The sequence below is a fragment of the Corvus moneduloides genome, chromosome 3 (genome assembly GCF_009650955.1).
Source record: "Corvus moneduloides isolate bCorMon1 chromosome 3, bCorMon1.pri, whole genome shotgun sequence".
Taxonomy (NCBI): domain Eukaryota; kingdom Metazoa; phylum Chordata; class Aves; order Passeriformes; family Corvidae; genus Corvus; species Corvus moneduloides.
This window is the reverse complement of record NC_045478.1, coordinates 34,197,013-34,215,725: the sequence shown is the minus strand read 5'-3', so window position 1 is coordinate 34,215,725 and position 18,713 is coordinate 34,197,013. Positions and strand designations below refer to the sequence as shown.

The following is an 18,713-nucleotide window of genomic DNA, read 5'->3' as shown; positions in this document are numbered from 1 at the left end:
CAGGGGAACACACTAGTTTTTCAAAATTTGTGTTAGGACGGAGAAGCCTGATGTCAACAGACACTGCCACAGAGCTTGTTTTAAATAGTTACATCTGGATGACAATGAGGGTAGAGGTTTGCTAACAGTTTGCAAACTACTGCTGTGAGACAGCATCAGTGTCTTTAGTTAAAGTATATTTAGTTGGCATCAGTGTATGTGCAAAAGTAAACTAAGTTCCTAAACTTAGGAATATGTTTAAACAGATATAGCTTTTTGTAAATAGTTGCTAAATTTCCATAAGTTACGCCACTGAGGAAATCTAACATTTTTTAATCTCTGGGTGTTTAGGCCAGAGTCTACACAGACTCTACATGCAGGAAGCTCAGGCTGGCCAAAGTGCAGTGCTTTTCCTCTAAGTGGATCTTCACAGCTTATGGGGAACAAATACTCAGCTGAATCAAACTGGTCTGGTTCCCATTACCTTATGCAGCCAGCTTACAGTAGAAGAGAACCTGGTCCTGAAAATGGAACTTTTAAGTATCATCTAAAATTATGACACTGTGCAAATGGACAGATGTACTGTGTGGGTTTGATTATTCTATTAAAATAAACCATCTATTTATAAAGCACATTCAGCCCTACTGCTGCAGATATACGAGAATTTTTTATTTAAAAATTCTTAAGTTTTCATTCCTCCCACTGCTGAACTACTTACTTGATGATTGCTTGGGTAAAGTCATACCCCAAAGAACTGTAGAGAGTTAGATAATAACCAACAAGCATTAACAACTAAGAAAGGAGGGAAGACAAAAATAAAAAAGGCAGGTAAGTCAAGTCTGTCTCATTTACTCGAAATTGGATACTTTTAAATCCAAATAACCCTCTGTTCACATATATTCATGCATGAACATAGCTTATTTAAGTATCATGCATTGCAAATAGCACTGCTTACTCTCCCTCAGGAACATCAACTATGAGTCTCACAGGAAAAAAAAAAAACTAAGGAAAACAAACAAACAAATGGGAAAAAAACCTAGCAAAGAAACAGCCTGGCTGTTTGAATCTAGGTTGTGGCTAGCAATTACTCTCACAACTGAGTAAGGAATCCCTAAGGAATGGTGTACATTACCCAGTTTCCTTTTGCAACCACAGGGCTGCACAACTCCAAATGCAAATTTGTTAAAAACAAGCAAAATCAAGCCTATCTGAAAACTACAACAGACCACAACTTAGAGAACAATCGCCTTCCAGATTACATCCTCCCTTAACCAGACTGGAGCCTACAAAACAGACATCTTTCATCACATCTTTGAGCTGGCCTTACTGAGTTAAGCAGAAAGGATTTACTTCAAAAATATGGTGAAAGATAAGTAAAATGGCTGTTGCCTCACTCTTACTGTTTCAAAGAGTGGTTTGTAACATCAGCTCCCCTTTGATTTCCAGACGTAGATGGGGAAAGTGAAAAAACTGGGAGAAGTACCTTTGTGAACCCAAATCAGTGCACAGAGGGTCTTCAGTACTGAGCATGCAGCACTAAGACTGTTGAAAGAAGCGTTGTACCAAAATAAAAATATCTTTATCCAGACTGCAGTACCTCTCATCATTCCCAAGAATCAGAACTGCAAAGAACAAGCATCTTTATACCTACTTCTGTTCATATGCTAAAATACAAGTGTCATGTTATTAACGTAAAGCTTTAACCAGAGACCAAAAATACATTCTATTTAAAAATCTGAAGGGAAAAAAATGAATCACTAAATTAAGGAAATTGCTGTTGTTTGTTTGTAAGAGAAGTCTAGTATTTCAGTTTCCAGAGGTACTATATTAATAGAAATGAAAAGTAATACATATTCTGCTTTACTCATTTGCTATGCAAGACATAAAAAAAAAAAAAAAAAAGAAGAAAATCAATAGCATCGTTTCCTCATCTTGCTATAAAGCTCACTTGATTTTTCCCTCTTTACCGAATGTTTGGAAGTCAGATTCTTCCAAGACAAGAATGTAGTGCAACCTCAAAAATCACTTCTGTTTGAAGTCTCTGGTCTTTAAAGAGTGTGCTCAGTTTCTCAGCAGGAAAAATAGAAATGTCACAAGGGACTACTTAGATGTCTCTTTGCTTTTGCAGCTATCCTGCAAATGTGCACAAGTACATGCATTTTTTATGCTAAGTAATCTAAAACCTTAGTAAGAATTCTTAACTGTTATTCTACCCAACCTGAAAAACAATACAAACAGATACATTTAATTAGGTGGCCATCTGATCCCTTACACTGCAGAACGAAGTCAGGCTACTCTTAAAATACTTGTAAACCTAAATGGTCTAAAGAAATATACAACGTATACTTTATCCATAGAGTGCAAGTGTTGTCATGTAATTATTAAATAAACTTATCTAGTCCCCACCCTACTAACTTCCATTGAACAAATCTGATTCAGAAAAGGCACTGGTAAAACTTGTTAAGATTGCAAAACACTGCAGGCATTGCCCACCATCATGTTAATAAAAAACACTTACCAAGCACATGCAGTAGTGAGCTTGTTAAACCAAGTCAGGAAGGTTTTAAATAACTCATTCTTAATTCTGTAGAGTTTTTTCTATTAACGTCACATTTTATTAAAAAAATAAGTTTCCTGTATTTAACATGTATATTAGCTTGCTGTATGTGACTGAAGATCTTGAGACCTTGAACACTGAATGATAGTAAATCCAGCACTTTCTTCACAGCTTTGAAAAAGGGGAAAAGGGAGGGGGGATGAAGGGGAGGACAGGAAAGAGAAAGGAAAAGGAGGAAGCACCAGGCTATTCCCAGTAAGAGAACCAAAATAGATCTACAGCATCAAAATATGAACCTGCATCACAAATATTAGAAAAAGGAAAACTACTGTATCGGTGAAATGTGGATATATTCCATATAATTAAAACATACCATTGGGAAAGACTAGACTACAAAGGAATACATTCTATTTGCAATTGTCTCTCCTGTATCCCAAAGAAATTATCTTCCTTCCCTCTCTTGTATAAACTACTATTCCAGTATGACAGTTGCACTAAAGCCAGATCCACAAGACCCTGCATTTCCACAGTCTGGAACTATTTTATCCCTAGTTTTCCCCAACAATGCCAAGAATACTGGATAAAAATTTGAAGGAGGAAACAACTCAGAGGTGTGCACATTACGTATTTAATATGTAGTCCAGGAAATTGCTCCCACATTCTTTCAACCAGAAAACTGCAGGAGTCATCTCTAACAGAACACATATATGTGGCGCTTACATATTCTCCATGGGGCTCAGGGTTTATGCGAGAGAAACCAGGGAATGAACAACTCCCCTAAATCGAACAGGTTATCTGTACAAAAGATTAGCAGCCCACAGTTGTATTGCTCTGTGTGCAACACTGTGCCTTGGTGAGAGCACCCCCCTGTAAACAGAGGGTGTCACAGAGAGTCCTCTGTGCAGGAATGCCCTGGAAGTAATGTCATTAGCAGCCGTGTTTTCAGAGTTTAGAGAGAATGAAAACTCATGGAGGCCATGAAGTACTGGGTTAGACTTGATGTTGTGTACAAAAATAAATCTCAAGGGGCCCAGAGTTCAGCTAATGAACTCTCTCCTGCTTCTCTTTGGGAGAAGGGAATGGTAAATGACATTCCCAGTAGAAAAATCAGGAGAGAAAATATTATCTGCAAGGCGAGATAGAAGATCGCTCTCTACCCCCACAAATTCCTTCCTGGGAAGTGACACTTTCTGGTTCCCTTCAAAGATATCTGTATTAGTAGAAAAATGGAGATATATAATCCTTGCACAAATCTTTTCTTACTTTCCCCACTTCAATGCCAAAGCCTTTCTGTAACAGGGATAAAATGCTACGTTGCAGTGTAAGCAACAATGGCATTTTAGATTGTTGTAAAATCAAAATACACTGGAAATATCCAAGCAAGTCCCTACATTAGTCTGCTGCTACTTAAAGCCAGGAACAAACAAGCAAGCAGTGAACACTGGTATTTTGGTTTTTTTGCATGGATATTAGAAAAAATAGTAATCATACACTTTTTTCTTTTTAAATGTTCATTACTTAGATAAAGCACATATGAATGTAACATTCAGAATTGTAACATAGAAAATGTAATGTGGGCAATCTGCTATTCCAAGTACACTTACCAAAATACAATTTTATAATGAAGAAAGTCTCAAAATACACCTGTACAACAATTGGGATCCACAAAATATGATTTAATAGAGTCACTCAAGATCACTTCATTGAAACCACTTTTATAATACTGTTTGAAGAGTTACCTCTGGTCAAAGAGCACTCTCCCCCTTTCCCTAGCCTGTCCCACTAAAGCAAGGGTGGAATTGTAATTGCAATGCATAACTTCTAAACCCCCAAATCTGGAGTGGTCCTATGAACTATGACACTGCCTACACTTAGATACTGGGAGGATGGAAATCACCCTCTTGGAGGCCATGGTACATTGAGACACCCATATTATTCTTTTGTAGCGCAAGCAGAATAATCTTGTAAAGGGCAACTAAATAGGGCCAAAATATGAATTAATTATCTCACTATCAAATCATTCCCTATGTGTTACTTAAGCCTGTAACATTAAAACTTAACTGAAAAAGAAAAAGGTAACCATTTCATCCTATATTTTCTTTATTTGCTTTATGTTTAGAAGTTGCTATTTAAGTTCTATTAACAGAAATACATAACAAAAGCTCCCTATCAAGTGGAAAAAAAGTAATTACAAATGCTGAAAAAGTTGGCCTCATTAACATATGTACAGACTCACTTAATACACATCTTTGTGGGAATTAAACCATTTTATGACACACATTTATACAGGCATTAAACATTCCCAAGTAACTTTGAGCAGAGAACACACCAAATCTTTAGTCTGGGCAGACAAAAATGTAGGTTTCAATTTTGATTGTGGAGCTAACATGCAACAGATACAACATTCAGTCTGAGCTGTTGTTGATAAGTTGTTCTGTCTTTTCCTGCAAAATTGAATTTGGGTCTTTCTGTCCCTTCTTGTCCTTGTTCTGCTGTTCCTGGAGTGTCAGGATTATTTTTCGTATTTCTTCTCTTTTGGTTTTCATCCTTGGGCGTGGAAACCAGTCTGTTAAGTTCATTGGTAGCTCAAAACTCAAAATGGGATTCTGAAAAGAAAGGTCATTTGGGTATTACAGTAAGGAGTTACAACCTAAATGACTGAAGAAAACTGGAGTGAGGAAAAGTACATTCTTCCTCACATCATTCCAGCAGCATGGAAAAAAATTTCTACAATTTCTTCATTTTGTACATGTGTAATTATGGTAAAATCACTCAAGCTTCAGTATGTTACAGAGAAAAATCCATCCAGATCAGTCCTGATTATAAGAATGCCTGAACAATCTACTGTTTGCTACATCTTTTAGACAAAGTGTTTGCTGCATAAATGTGTAAACTTATTCTAATAAAAAAAAAAAGTGAGCGAGAGAGAAAACTACTGTATAAATATAGGACATTTTTTAAGAATCACTAACATCAAAATCTAGAGCTGATCAGGAATCCGAAACATCGCTGTTTTTATAAATAACCTTTAGGATCGTAACCAACTAGGCAAGTCAGTTTTAGATTTCATCCTAGAAAACAAAGCCCCTGCCTACCACCAACACTTTTTATACTTACATTCTGTTTTCTTGCTAGGTATCATTCATCCAAATAATTAAGATAATTATTATTATGAGACATTATCTACACCTCTTCAGTGATACTGTACAACCATTCCACCCTAACCAAATGACAATTTGGAGAACAGTGTTGTCTCAAAGAAATTCCTCCCTTTCTGTACTACAGTTTACATCATCAGGGTTATTTAAGAGTGAATTACATTCATCACTGAGGTAAGATCAGCAAGGCTGCTTGCAAAAAAAACCCTAGTGACATTCTGTACAGGAACATTCTGCCTAATGTTGTACTAGCACCATTTTTTTGGTGGCTGTTCAATCGGGGAAGACGAGCAGTGCCGCGGTGCGAGGCCCGCTGTGCTGCGCGCCTGCCCCTCGCCCTGCAGGCTCTGGGGGCGGGCTGGCGCTGCCCCGCCCGCAGCGGCCCCTGGCGGCCCCCGCGGGCACAGCCGGCTCGGGCCGCTGACAAGGCCCGGCTGGGACAGTCCGCCGGGGCCTCCTCACTGCTCACCCACCCTGACAGGCGAGCCTCTGTTTCAGAAGATACACATCGTGATTTTAGTGCTTAAAATAAATCCACAAAGAACAAACAGATGTGCCTCAACAGTTCGCAAACATCAGATTAAGCACCTGCCCCCACGTACTCCCCATCAAGTTTGTAGAGCTGGTGCAAAATGAGACTGTGGGCAATTTTCCAAATACAAAGCAGCTGAAATTGTTCGCTAACTTCAAGACAGTCTGCAGCCAGCACAGGTTTTCCTTCCTCACTGAAGTTACTTCTGAGAATATCCTGTGATTTGCTCTCTGACACATGTATGTGCCGTGCCTATTCTCTGGCCAACAAAGCTGCAGCATGCTGCCAGCCTAGGCAGGACAAGGGATTCAGCTCAACATAATCCAGCAATTGATTCGCAAAAAGGAATGGGCTAAGATTAATAAAACTTGGTTGTTCCTCATACTCCCAGTGAACAAAACAGGAAGCACTTGGTTATGGTTTTAAGCTTTCGAGAACTCATCAGTAAAGCAAAAGCTTTTGGCTTCCATTTGCACGAATGCATTCTGCTAAAGTTTTGCTGCTCTCATGTACGTATGAACGGAGGGAGGGTCGAGGAATGGATAAGCTGCCAGCTTTTCCAGGAAAGGGTTAGCTACAGGAGAGTTTAGGAACAATGCTCTAAAGCACCAGGAATTCTAAGGAGAGTTACTGTCCCAAGCAGACAGCATCTCAGTTGACCATCACTTCTCCTCCCGACCTAGACCAGAAGGTGCTAATGCCTCCACTTGTGAAAGGAGCTGTAACTTGAAGACCAAGTCAGCTTGTAAGTAAGCAAGCATTCAAACGATTCCTTCAATGGAAACAAGATTTGGCATTTAGCTGTAATGATTTTACTTACATGTTTTCTTACAAGTTAAAAATACCCCCAGAAGAAACATAAACCCCCTACCTGTGGCACATTTCTGAATTTATTCAGGCACAGTTCTTAGGGGAAAAAGAACAAGCTTTTTGTGGTGCATTTTTAGTTTAGATTTTGAACTCAAGCTCTTACTGGATGATTTTAAAGGGTACACAGCAGAAGAACACAAAGGAAGACTTAATGTGTTCTCTTTAGATTCTCTTGGAAAATTTCATGGCTTGTGATTTCTTTTATGTACGTACAACTAAAAAGGATAATTAGTTTATTTTCTAAAAAGTTACTCTGTGTGTTTATGTACAAATTAGTTTGTAACACACAATCTCATAAACAGGTATTGAGCTACACTAGGAACTTTTTATAATTGTAATAATTTTCACAGCTTATATTTGATTGCTGCAGGAATCAAAACCAGCTTCACAAACATACATACCTCAAAAAAGCTCTCCACATACTGGAGGATGTACACTCCACAATCACTGAAGTTGTTCTGCTGTGGCACTTTTGGGTTGGAACCTTTCATGACATCTTTGGAAAAGCTTCTTTTGCTGCCTTTCCTGACTTCCCATTCCACCTCTAAATATCTACAATAAAAGACCACACAAATTAAAACTTTTTTTTTTCCCCTTGAAGAATTTTCAAAAAATACCCCAAACCAAACTAAAAAAAAAACCAACCAACCCAAACCAAAACCTAAGCACCAGATATGAAACTTACTCCCGTAGTGTTTTCACAACATTTGACCGGGAAGGGCCTCTCAGTGAGTCCATAAGCAAAATGCAGGGCCTAACAGAGAACACAAGTTTTAAGTACACAGTACTTTACAGCAGCTTGAAAAACACAATGTTACACAGTAATAGTTTGTGGGGCAGCCATAACAAAACTAGATCAATACTCTAAAGTTCTGCCAGCACGGCTGTAATCTCCTAATTGGGATAGATAAAAGGCAGGTTATCTTTATAGTTAACCATATACTAAGGACACTTAAGAATGCACCTAGAAAATACAGTACTGTCAGACAATTTGTTACAGTTGCTTAAAACACCTTCAGGTGTCTGATGCTCTTTTACATGCACAAGGTATCTGGGACACTGGCAAGAGAAAGGCAGAGAGCCCACAAACATCCTGCTAGAGTAGCAGCTCGAGGACAGATGGGACACACCACAGCACACTAGAAGGCACTAGGAAAGCATGTTCAAAAAGCGATTCCAGCCTGAATCTGAAATCTAGCTGGTAGTTATACACAAAACACCCACCATATCTATTTGAAAGACTTTAAAAAATAATGTATCTATAACCAAGTATTTACTAGAGAACCAAGTCTGCTCAAGTCCTCTCCTGCACACTACAAATGCTGATATCCTGTCACTCAATCTAAAGCACACTACATTTTCAGTAGCCACAAGCACAGCAATCTTATCAGCCACCTTATAAGCAAGTTGGATTTATACATCAAAGCTATCTCATACCAGAGTTCAGAATTTCAGCATTATATGTAGCATGTATTTTGAGGAATAAATAATTTACTTTTCACAAATCTCTGCTTTTTCTTTTCTAACAGTAACACAGATGTATTCAGACAAAGTATCATTTGAAGAAACTTCAAACTCGTAAATTCAGACAAAATATCTGCATGCATTTATGTATCGGTGTGTTTGCATTTATAAACTAATTTACATGTATGCAATTTTTTAGGCATAAGCATATAATAATTTCAATAATGTCTGCTTGTACTTGTTTTAATTTCTGATAAAAGTTAGTATTTACATAGGTACTGCTCTTTAAAAAAACATTAAATGCCCTTTAAAATGCTCTTTAAAAATATGTAGTACTTTGGAGGGGGAAGATGTGACAGCCTTTTCAAGGTAATTTTCTATTTTATATAGAAGTAATTTTAAAATAAAGTGCCCTTAATGACTTTTGATACTTAAGTTTCAAAGATGTTATGAAATGTCACACTGAATTAAAATACTGTCTGCTGGGAAGTATTATTGCACAGATAATCTGTCATCAAAACGGGACAAATTTAGCCAAGCTATAATCAGAAGCTCATAAATATTCTTAGAACACACAACACAGATGGACTTTTCCTTGAAAACATATTGTCATATATTCCATAACATCTATAAATCTGTAATTCTATACTGCCTCCTAAGAATGTACTGTGAATGTACTGTGAAAGTCTTCACCTCTCTAGTAAACCTTTATTCACAAGGATGGAAATACAAAAATAGATAAATTATGAAAAAAATACAAAGGAAACTGTCGAGACAGCAATACTAGTAACAATATTTCTGGATTTCAAATCATGCACCTGTCACACCATAATGCAAACAACGACAGTCAATGTTTACTAAGAAATTATTTCTGAGTTTCAAATATTAAAAAAAAAGTTCAAATCCAGAACAGATCAAAAATCTAAAAAAAATGTGGAACACTGTTATTAGAGAAAAAAGAACAGAGACAATAAAAACAGCTACAACACATTTAGATAAGAAAAGGGGGCAGTTAAGAATTACTCTCATTTTCCTTTACTAATCTGAGTAGTGATAAAGGTTTTCTTAACTATTAATTTAATTATTTAGTTTAAAAACATTAATCTGTTTTTTAATATAGGATACATTTGAACATGCTTCTGCACCTTGTTTTTGCAGGAATCCAAGTGCAAAATACCAAAGAACAGCCTTATTGGAAGAAACAATGTTCATTTGCCTGATGCAGTACACAGGCTTAACAGAAATCCAAAAAGCTATTATTTCACTAATAGTTTCATTCAATAAATTTTCTGCCCACTGAAGATGATCATATAAACTATAAAATTCTCTCTCAAACTCTAACAGCATGCTGATTAAAGTATTTAAAGAGTCATGTATGACTACTTCCCATAATTACTGCCTTTTATATTTCATAAACTTTTATGAAATTTCCATTTTAACTGTTTTAATACTCACTGTTTGCAGATAGTTGGCTTCAGGTACCATTGTCCCATTTCTGAATTACAGTTATCATCTGCAAGGCCACCATCATCACTACTGTCTTCCTACAGAAGCAATGTGGTTACAGGTATTTAAAAGCTAATATTGTTTTTTCAAACAGATGCAAAGGAAATTATTGTAACACTTACCATTTTCATTCAAGACCAATAACTTAGTTTAATAAAGAAATGGTAGCTTTAATCTGAAATGATTCACTGTTATGTTTACCAACTTTTAGTCACATAGGTTCTGAAATTCATGCCAGAATGACAAGGATTGAATGCTGCTATTTATTTAAGGACTGCTGAAACTAGAACAACGCAACCAACAGTTTCAAAGCACTGCTGTCTTAGAAGAGGTGAATCTCCATTATTTGGTTATAATCCAAATTATCAATACTTTTTCTTGCCAGTGAATATTAGAAACTTGCTTGGTGGTTTCATGTATGTTATCTTCTAGGTGAAATGAGACAAGATCTGCAACAAGCTCAGACATAAAACTATTTTTGCTCCAAAATGCAACAACTTGATTCTTAGGGCAAGGAAAATTAAACCACCATGATACACAGGATTATGGATTGCAAAACCAGTCATACCACAAGCCTGGAAATATCCTCTGGCCTTTTGATTTCAGTATTGATTTTTATAAACAATATGGAAGTTTTATGAACAAAAGCACTAAGCTGTATCTAAAACAATCCCAGTGATTCATAGTTTCTTACCCTGCCATTGAATTCAATATTACTACCACAGATCACTGTGTTACAGGGAAAGAGATGCTTTCCAAAAATGAGAACCCCTGTACCAGCATGACTTGTGAATGTTTCTGTGAGCATTGTGTACACTTCATTAACACACAGGATGCTGGCACTGAAATCCTCAAGCTATTGCCATGAACATGTTATCATATTAGAAACTACTGCCTAGTTCCTCATACACTTGTTTTCTTGTTTTTGTTGCAGCCTCAACTACTTTTTTGGCAGATGAAAACGTTGGTCCATTCAGCTTGTCATGGTCATTTCTACACTTGATTTGTACATTCTAGAAAATATCAGTGATAGCTTCAGCCTGAGTTAAGTTCTAAGCTACACAGCAACTAAGGAGGTTGGAATTTGGTCCTTCTCTCAAGGAACACATCTGGCCATGTACTTGCTTTCCCTGCCTTCATGCCATGTACTTCAGATCTGGAAACTCTTAACTGCTACAAAACAGACAGACAGGCAGTTCCATCAGGCAAAACTCAGAATGTTTGCACAAGGTGGCATGACAGGAGAGGTGGGCTAAGTCCAGCTGAAAAGCACGGTTAGGTTTCAACATCAACCAGAGCTTTTATATGTATGTAAACATATACACAGCTATTTGGAAGTCATTACAGATAGCTGCAGACTGAAAAATAATAGACTCAGAGGTCCAGAAAAGGTGGGGAGACCCTCCACTCCCATACACAGTGGGAGACAAAAGATAGAAATGTATTGACTTTCAGTGTTCCCACTAAAATCACTGTGATATTGTCATTAGGCAAAAGACTCACATAATGAAATGCAGGATCAGTACAGCAGTTTTCTATTAAATAGTTAAATGAACAAATGTATAATCCTCTCTGTCAACTAACCTGCAGATTTTTGTAGGTAACCAGTGCTTTGGATTTTACACTCGTAAAGATAAGCAGCTTTAGACAATGCACATTCACAATGTGTACACTGCTTTTAAGCTGTCCATTTAAAATACAACACAACAGTTCACATTTCCTAAATAAAATTGCTAAATTCTTTACCTGGTTATCTTGGTCTTCAGAAAAATCTATAAGCTCATCTTCATTTAGTTTAGTGCCATCAGCTGAGTCTTCACTATAGTTTAGTCTGATTTTGTGCAATCCATCTGTATCAATCACAGACAGTAGGATATTTAAACATCAAATACTATGGCATCACTGAAGACCAAACTCATTTTATACCTCAGATTTCCTCAGGACTGCTCACAGTAACAGTGATACAGCTAATATAGAGTAATTTGCTCATGCATATGAACAAAAGTGAAAAGCTTCTAAGTAGCACAACAGAAATTATTTCTAATTGTATGAGATGCCTAAAAAAATTTGAGAGACCTAGACTAAAACCCACTATGAAATTGTCCCATAGTTCCATGAAGCCTTTGTAACAGTCTGAATTGGTACTGCTACCAGAAGAGGCACTCTGATATGCTCTCTAAAATAACTATCTATTCCTACCCCTAGCTGGTTCCTTTCATAACACCAAACACATCCATACACACAGCGGACCAGACTGAAAAAGGTAGTCACAATGTTATTATTTCTTAACTGGAGTAATTTCCTCCATCAGTCTGCTCTGCAGTTATGTGAAGACTTGTGTTGGTAAAAGGGAAAAGGCAGCTTGGGAACACACTGGTAGGGAGGGCAGAACGAAGGATCAGCTCTCCTGGGAGCAGCAACTTAGAAATATTTTACAGTTGGTTACATAAAAAGATTATCTGTAGATTCAATCCCAACCACCTCTACGTATTTAGTCACATATTTAGTGGGAAACAGCATCAGAAGAAAAAAAATTATGAATGTTCTAGCTGTACCTGTACAAGAAGCAGATACAGACAGCTATAGGCTCACTAGTCTTAATACTACCATACAGGACTTCAGAACAGATTTTGACAGAAAAAATAGTAAACTGTGGAAATAAATGAAGAATGGTAATTCATGCCAGCAAAACTCAAAATCTTCTAGAAAGGGGCCTGTAATATATCGAAACAAAAACAAAAATAAAAGCATTGGTTGTGGTGTCACTGGAGAACATATTACCTATTAAAGGAAACTAGGACTTCTATAAGAAGAATAAATAGGGCAGTGAACTAACTAGTGGAAATAAAAGCAGAACATCTGTATTTGAGAATATTTCAAAAGAGAAGTTGAGGTAACACTTTGGAAAGAGGTCACCAGTAGAGTTCCACAGAGACAAACTTGGGAATTAGTCTTACTCAGTACCTTTGAAAAGACCTTAGCATAAGAAGTAGGTCATATACTAATGTGACTTATTGCTGACAGATTTCTAAAAAATAAAATGGTATTGAGACAAATCCATCTTGTTCAAAAACAGAGCAATAAAAAGATGATTACATAAGTAACAAAAATAGATATATTTTGGATAGATATATTCTTCAAAGTTATTTAGGCATGAACTTCTACTGATTCACAAGTTCAACACCAGGATTATTTTGAAATCAAGACATCTCAGTTTAGGCTCCCATGTATAGTTAGCACCTAGGGTCTCAATGTTTGGAAATCATAATCAGAGCACAGGAGCTCCTCAACTGAACAGCCACTCTACATCTGCTTTATGATGAGAAGAGGAAGTCTCTTGGCTTCACTGACTACACTATCAGAGGCATGTGCTGTCTTTCAAGATATCCTTGGATATGCAGGACTTACGGATGGATTTGGCACAGTCAAGATCCACACCCTTCTGGAGCAACAGCTGAAGGCCAGTCAGATAACCCAAGGCAGAATGCCCATTTTCCATCTGGTTGAAATTGAAGTTTAAATACAGTGCATCTAAATTTAGCTGCCTAAACATATCCTTGGGGTCAATCTCACTCTTAAATCAAGACTGTGCCCCCCTGAGAACACCCACTTTAATGAAAGGGTGCATCATCTGCAGTAGTTGAGCAGGAGATTCTAAGCATTTAAGTTAGAAAGAGAATGACCATCAGCCGCCAATACAATGCAGCCATAAAAACCCACAAGAAACGTAATCGTAGCAAAAATCTGTCGTAACGCACATTCCAACTTATTACAGACAAGCAACAGTAGCAGCATCCAAGACATGACACCACACCATAGAGCAGCAATATCATGAATGGTAACAATCACACATAAAATGAAAAATCGACTCAAACAAGAATACATCTATGCACACCCCCAGCAGCCCTCCAAGACCTTCTAGTAACAGTGACAATGTTATCACAGATGAATAAACTTAGAATAGATATTAGTAGTGTTTATACCCACAAAGATATTGAAGTTGTAATGGCCTGCAGTACACAGATGAAACCATACGATTGGTAATATTTTCTGACCTTGTACTGTAAGGTAAATGATTCTTTACTCTGCAAACTAAGTCAGTAGGAATACTACTGGTGGCTAAAGTAAAAGCTTTTTCATAATCAGATGTTTCCTAGTCTATGCCTTAAGGAGAGCCAAACATTGCAGTGAACAGAGAAAACAACCTCTTCCTAATTCCTTCACCTGCCTTTGAAAGTATGCCAGCTCCTTTGTTCACGTGGGTACAAACACTGTTGCAGATTGGTGAGCAGTCTCTCCACGGCAGCGATGCACTGAAAAAGCCTCTCTAAATGTAACACAGTGGTCATGGAGGAAAATTTTTTTTTTTTAGAATCATTTTCTTCTTACTCTTTTTACATACCTTCTTATCAGGACATTAAAGAAATGAATAATGTTGAAGGAAAACATCAAATGATAAAAGACATCGATATTAAGGTTGCTCACATAATCTTAGCTCAGTGTTCCCCTGCACATACATTGTAAGAATCCATGGTCAGCTACTACTTTTTCCTTAACAATTGCAATCTTGAGGGATGCAAAGTGGTATCTACAAAATGATTTTGTTTGAAAAAAGATCATAGAACTGAAAAATTAATCTGATTTAGGAAAACAGTATTTTATCTCCAGCCTTTTGTCATGAGAGTTATGTCAATAGCCACAAAAACTTTTTTTAAATGCAATGGCTATGAATTACTTATATTGAAAGCACTTGAAATTCAGCCATATACTGAACTTTAGAAGTATGAAGTTTAAACCATTGCAGAAGTAGTAACAGATCTGAAATCTCCAAATATTTCATTAAAAAGTGCATATTTTTACAATTACATACCCATAGATTGGCTAGCAGCTGTGAATTCACCCTGTATACCATTTTCATCCAGAGTTCTATGGTCTAGTTTATGGCATGCTGATTCCACAGTGTTAGGTTCTTCCACATCACTGTCTATTTGATTCAGTTTTTTGAAAGCACTTTTTCCCCTACAAGGACTTCTTCTACAACACGAAGATTCGCTGTCCTCTGTTTCAGTGTTTGGGTCAATTAAAGCTGTACTGTACTTTTTGGTAAACATCTTCTTTGCTGTGGACTTGGAAGGCGAGTTTTGTGCATCTAATTCATTTGGCAAGGGAGATGGTGTGCTGCTCTCTCCATCTGAAGAGGATGATTTCATAGGCATTGCAGCATTTTCATGATAATGGGGATTTGGTTCATATTTGGGTTTTTCTAAACCAGGAAAACAGATAACAGCCAAAAACCAGTGGGCGCTGCAAAGGAAAAAAAATACATTAAAAACTCACAATTACACTAATGCTCACAGTTAAACCTGAAACTGGTAAAAAACAAACAAAACATGCACACATGCCCATGCACACATACAATATAATCCTGCCCCATAATCATTCAAAGATAAACTATACTAGCTGTTCACTTTTCTAACCAAGTTTTACTCAAGCCCTCACAGGCTTCTGTAGAAGTACGATTTCTCCATGCAAACAGTCACCAAGAAATTAATATGATGCAGTTAGTTGATAACAGGCGCTGTCTTAAATATTTATTTCAATTTGCTCACACTCCATACAATTTTTTCTTTTTCTGAATTGAAGCTTATTTATTTTTTTAACATTTTCTTCATTAATGTGTGAATTAGAGATTGTAAAGTTCATGTTTTATGGCTGTTTGAAGTGTTCTAGTAGTTCAGCACTAGCAACACAAGCAGTCAGATCTAATGGTATGGCTGAATTGCCCATACTCTTCCAGTTTTGAGATCTTCCAATTGTATTTAACACTTTACAGAAATCTTGTCAACAGTGAGCTAAAGGAGGAGAGAAAAAGAGTGCTTGTAATGCCATCACAATGTCTCTGTTGTCTTCCTCACCCTTCACAGAACTGACATTCTAACTTTTCCAAATCAAAAACAGCTATATCCCCCAACACAAAGTGTAAGTTTTCCAACAGTTTCCTCCTATTTCCTTGCTTCTTTAGGCTTCACTGACTTGCCACTCAATCAGAACTAGAGCAGCAGCAAATTCAGGGACTGAGGCATTAGAAGTGGATTTTGATTGTCTAATTTACAAATTTTCTGAGGGATCTTTGTCTACAGCAAATAACAACACAGAAGCTAGCTATGTATTATACAGCTGAAGTCATATTTCAGTTTGTTCTAGGAAACAAAAGAAAAAGCAGTAGCTAAAAATGCATGTCTAACTGACATACTAAAAAAATAATTAAATGGTTATGAAGCCTAAACTCCATCAAAACTTAATGGCAGTTAAAGTAAGTGGCTGTTGAAAGCAGCATGTGAGGTACGGTTTATCTTGAATGATTCACCACACCTAGTAAATGAACATATTAAGTACTGCCCAACCCTGGAATTTGTGTGTACTCTATTAACAGAGACGTTATGTACCAATTACGTCAACAGACCAGCAAATTAACCTGGATGTAAAAAGAAAATGGCTTGTAACTTTGAACAGAATAAACTGGTTTCATTGGAGACTTGAACAAGAAGGACTGTACAGCCAAAGAACACTGATGCAGTCACGGTTAAATCAAGACACACTGTTCTAAGTTGCTTCTGCCCTAGAGTCAACCTCCCAGCCTTCAGTTACTGCAGTTTGACAGCCGGTTAGATGATGAGTCTACATTCCCTATACTAGTGGTTATGAGATATTCTGGAAAAACTTGTTGGAAATAGACACCAAAACCCAGCAACTCCCCATCAAACCACCACTTTCTCATCTCCGTGGCTACTTGATTATTTTTCTGCTCTGCAATATTCTTACTGTACCTACCAGGAAACCACTGTTGCAAATGAATGTCCTATCACCACTTAACAAGCTTCAGCTTACGGTGAAGGGACAGTTCCAAAAAGCGTGAACAGGATTACATCCAGATGACAGATGCACACCATGAGTGTACTTTTCATGCTCTAATCGTGACTGGACGAGTCCATGAGACCAAGCTACTCTAACCCAAAATCACCAACTCACACATGGTGTGAGCATTATGCCTTCAGTACAAACTGTTATGTTCTACTTGCTGAGATAGACATTGCTGTAGTTCTTTATCAGTAAATGAACAAGACAATGAAAACTACTGTGTGTTAAGTTACTAGCAACATAAATAATTCTTATAAAACCACAGAACTATTCATTCTCATTTTCAGGTGACTTTTAAGTCACACTCATTTCTCCTCTGCATAACCCACGTGGATATGTGAATGACATGTGAGAGGATGGTGGGAAGTGAACCATATAAAAAACGCAAAGGCAACTTAAAATTTAAATGACGAACACTTCAAAGTTTTGGTACTTGAAGTTTCATGGGAGAGGGATGGCAAGGATGAAGTCTGCAGTGGACAGGGATCTGCAGTGGACCTTACACCTGAGTCACTTAAATCCCCTAGATCTCGATGTCTTGCGAGAGGTCATGGTATGTCAAAAACGGAAGTTAGTGCTTATGAACTCTTTTTTTTGGGAAAATACAACTTTATTAAAAGGACAGACCTATGTATGGCCAGTTATCTTCTAACTGCCTCTATTCAGCTAGCCTCAGAATTCAGCTGGAGAGAAGGCAGGAACACAAGAAGATTTAGAAATTTTCCTCCCACTGCACAATGGCACAGTACCTAGATAAATCACTTTTTATTAAAAAAATCTCTTTTTTTATTTTTGAAATATCAGCTAGGTATGCCTATGAGACATCAGTTAGAAACTTCATGTCTATCTGTCCTTACTTTATTATGTTTTTATTGCATACATTTAAAATACAGTACTTTGACTTTCGTAAATATTCTGGCGTAAGAACTGTTTAGATTATTTCTATGAAATATAGAAATGTGTTTGTGACAACTTGCTCTGATCTTAAGGAAAGCAAGCATCATCGAAGTCCTTAGCAACCATTAGAATGCTAATGGTCTGCTTCCTGACCCTTCACAAGTATCAAGGCAAAAGATAAAAGAAAAAGAATAAAGTTCTCAAGGCAGTAGTGATTTTCAATTAAGTTTTCTTACAATACCAGTTTCTTGTAACTAAAGATGATCCCACCTATGCGATCTCATTAGAAAGGACTAAAAAAGGTAAATCCAGAAGTTATCAATGTCAAAAGCTTAGACGAAAGAACACCAGAGATTGAGGTAAAACCTAGGAAAAGTAGTCAGAAAAGTTAATTTTTGCTTAGTCTTTAAATTGTCTGATAATTCTTATACTACAACATTTAAAGGTCTTACATAACTATTTAATTTTTATCAGCTGGAAAAAGATGTTTAGTCTCTTCATTTTTAACTTCAATTCACATTGTAATGGAACTTTCAATTTCAGAATTACGAAATTTAAGCCTTCACCAAATGTGATAAAAAAGTAAGTTCACTTACGCTTCATTAAGGGGAACAAAAATGAAATCTTTCTCAAAAATATCAACATGCCGTGTCCACGTTTTTACTCGCCCATGCCGCTTTTGTTGTATTCTGCAAGAAGAAACCAACATACAATTTGTGGTGTGGCTTATTTTATTTGAGGGAGCACTTTCCAGATATTTTCACCTTGACAGCTTGTTAAGATTTTCAAGGCATATTCTATGCTTCCTACAGGTCTAGATGCTTCCTAGAGT

General features: G+C 37.0%; 1 protein-coding gene across 4 annotated transcripts in view; it reads right to left on the bottom strand.

Moving 5' to 3' along the window:
• Positions 1-3,141: 3,141 nt before the first annotated feature.
• SENP6 (SUMO specific peptidase 6) overlaps positions 3,142-18,713 on the bottom strand; it is a 70,920-nt gene continuing 55,348 nt past the window's right edge. For 3 of the 4 annotated variants that reach the window (XM_032104845.1, XM_032104847.1, XM_032104846.1), the window contains 7 exons: positions 18,478-18,570; positions 14,937-15,370; positions 11,813-11,916; positions 10,016-10,104; positions 7,782-7,850; positions 7,498-7,648; positions 3,142-5,142 (listed from right to left, as the gene is read on the bottom strand). In XM_032104845.1, coding sequence (XP_031960736.1) covers positions 4,942-5,142; positions 7,498-7,648; positions 7,782-7,850; positions 10,016-10,104; positions 11,813-11,916; positions 14,937-15,370; positions 18,478-18,570 — 1,141 coding nt within the window. In that variant the 3' untranslated portion in view covers positions 3,142-4,941. The other variant, XM_032104849.1, reaches the window with a different exon arrangement.